The sequence below is a fragment of the Fopius arisanus genome, unplaced genomic scaffold (assembly GCF_000806365.1).
Source record: "Fopius arisanus strain USDA-PBARC FA_bdor unplaced genomic scaffold, ASM80636v1 scaffold00112, whole genome shotgun sequence".
NCBI classification, from domain to species: domain Eukaryota; kingdom Metazoa; phylum Arthropoda; class Insecta; order Hymenoptera; family Braconidae; genus Fopius; species Fopius arisanus.
The window spans coordinates 272524-273622 of NW_011887851.1; the positions used below are offsets into that span (position 1 = coordinate 272524).

Consider the following 1099-nt stretch of genomic DNA (forward strand, 5'->3'; position numbering starts at 1 on the left):
AAGACTCTGGAATTTCTGGTAAATTTCTTTGTGAATTTTCCACTCTAGAATGCAATCCCAAGATCTAAAGCCCCTCGATTTACAATCAACCTCGGCAACACCTGCAATTCAATTCACTATCTAAAAAAAATTAGCTGTAAAAAAAATTCCCATTGGAGAAAAGCAAAACCCAACAGCCACAGAAATAATTGAAAGAAAAGATTATTATTTGTTTCCTTCATTATCAGCTGTAATTGACAGGAGACCTTGGGTGTCCCGGTGATGACGATAGGAGATTCCCTGGAATTTCCAGCATTTTACAGTCGCAGTACTCCAAATTACCTGAAATCCCCAGCTAGAGTGTCTAGATCTGAGGAAGCTGCTGAGTGTATAAAAGCTCAGAGGGATTTAGGAATAAATTCGGGCCTAGTTTTTGCTGTTCCCATTCCACAATCTGGTGCGATCGATCCAGTGGAGATCGAGAGGTACATTGAAAGGGCTCTTAAAGAGGCTGAGGAGAACAACATCAGGGGAAAAGCAGTGACTCCCTATTTGCTGAGAAGATTAAATGAATTTACCGGGGGGAAGTCGTTGGCAGCCAGTGAGTTTATTCTCTGCGATATTTTTAATTTTCACAACCTACTTACTTTTCTCTTGTAATGCACACGTAAAAATTCTAATGTTTCAGATAAAATTCTCATTGAGAATAACGCGGCTGTGGCAGCAGAAATCTCTTTGCACTTATCCAGATTACGAGGGAAAAGCAGTGGAAATTGTGGTGCTCGTGGAGCAGAAGTTATCGGTTCTCCAGTGAGTTTACTCAGAATACGACTTTATTCAGAGTATTATGGAAATTAAAAATCTTTTATTGCTCGTTGTCGAGAGTAACCGGTTGAAGAGCGAGTGTTATACATAAAACAATTATGAACAAATGTTTTTTTCACTCTAAAAATAAATTTTGATTATTAATTCATTTGAAACAAATCTGTAAAATAATGAATTATTAGTTGATCGAGTGATTAATTTGAAATTCAATTGTAAATGATTCCAGATCGTAATAGGAGGAGCAGTGAAGGACACAGTGTTGCAGTGTGAGGAGATTTCCCTGAAAGTAAGTCAC

The 1099-nt window shown here is 37.9% G+C and overlaps 1 protein-coding gene across 1 annotated transcript in view; it reads left to right on the top strand.

The window, feature by feature from the left end:
• Nucleotides 1-1099, top strand: part of LOC105271564 (pseudouridine-metabolizing bifunctional protein C1861.05) — a 36162-nt gene that overhangs the window by 6868 nt on the left and 28195 nt on the right. Inside the window, exons 2-5 of the mRNA XM_011313175.1 lie at nucleotides 4-18; nucleotides 241-580; nucleotides 668-789; nucleotides 1031-1090. Coding sequence (XP_011311477.1) covers nucleotides 4-18; nucleotides 241-580; nucleotides 668-789; nucleotides 1031-1090 — 537 coding nt within the window. The remainder of the gene's footprint in view (nucleotides 1-3; nucleotides 19-240; nucleotides 581-667; nucleotides 790-1030; nucleotides 1091-1099) is intronic.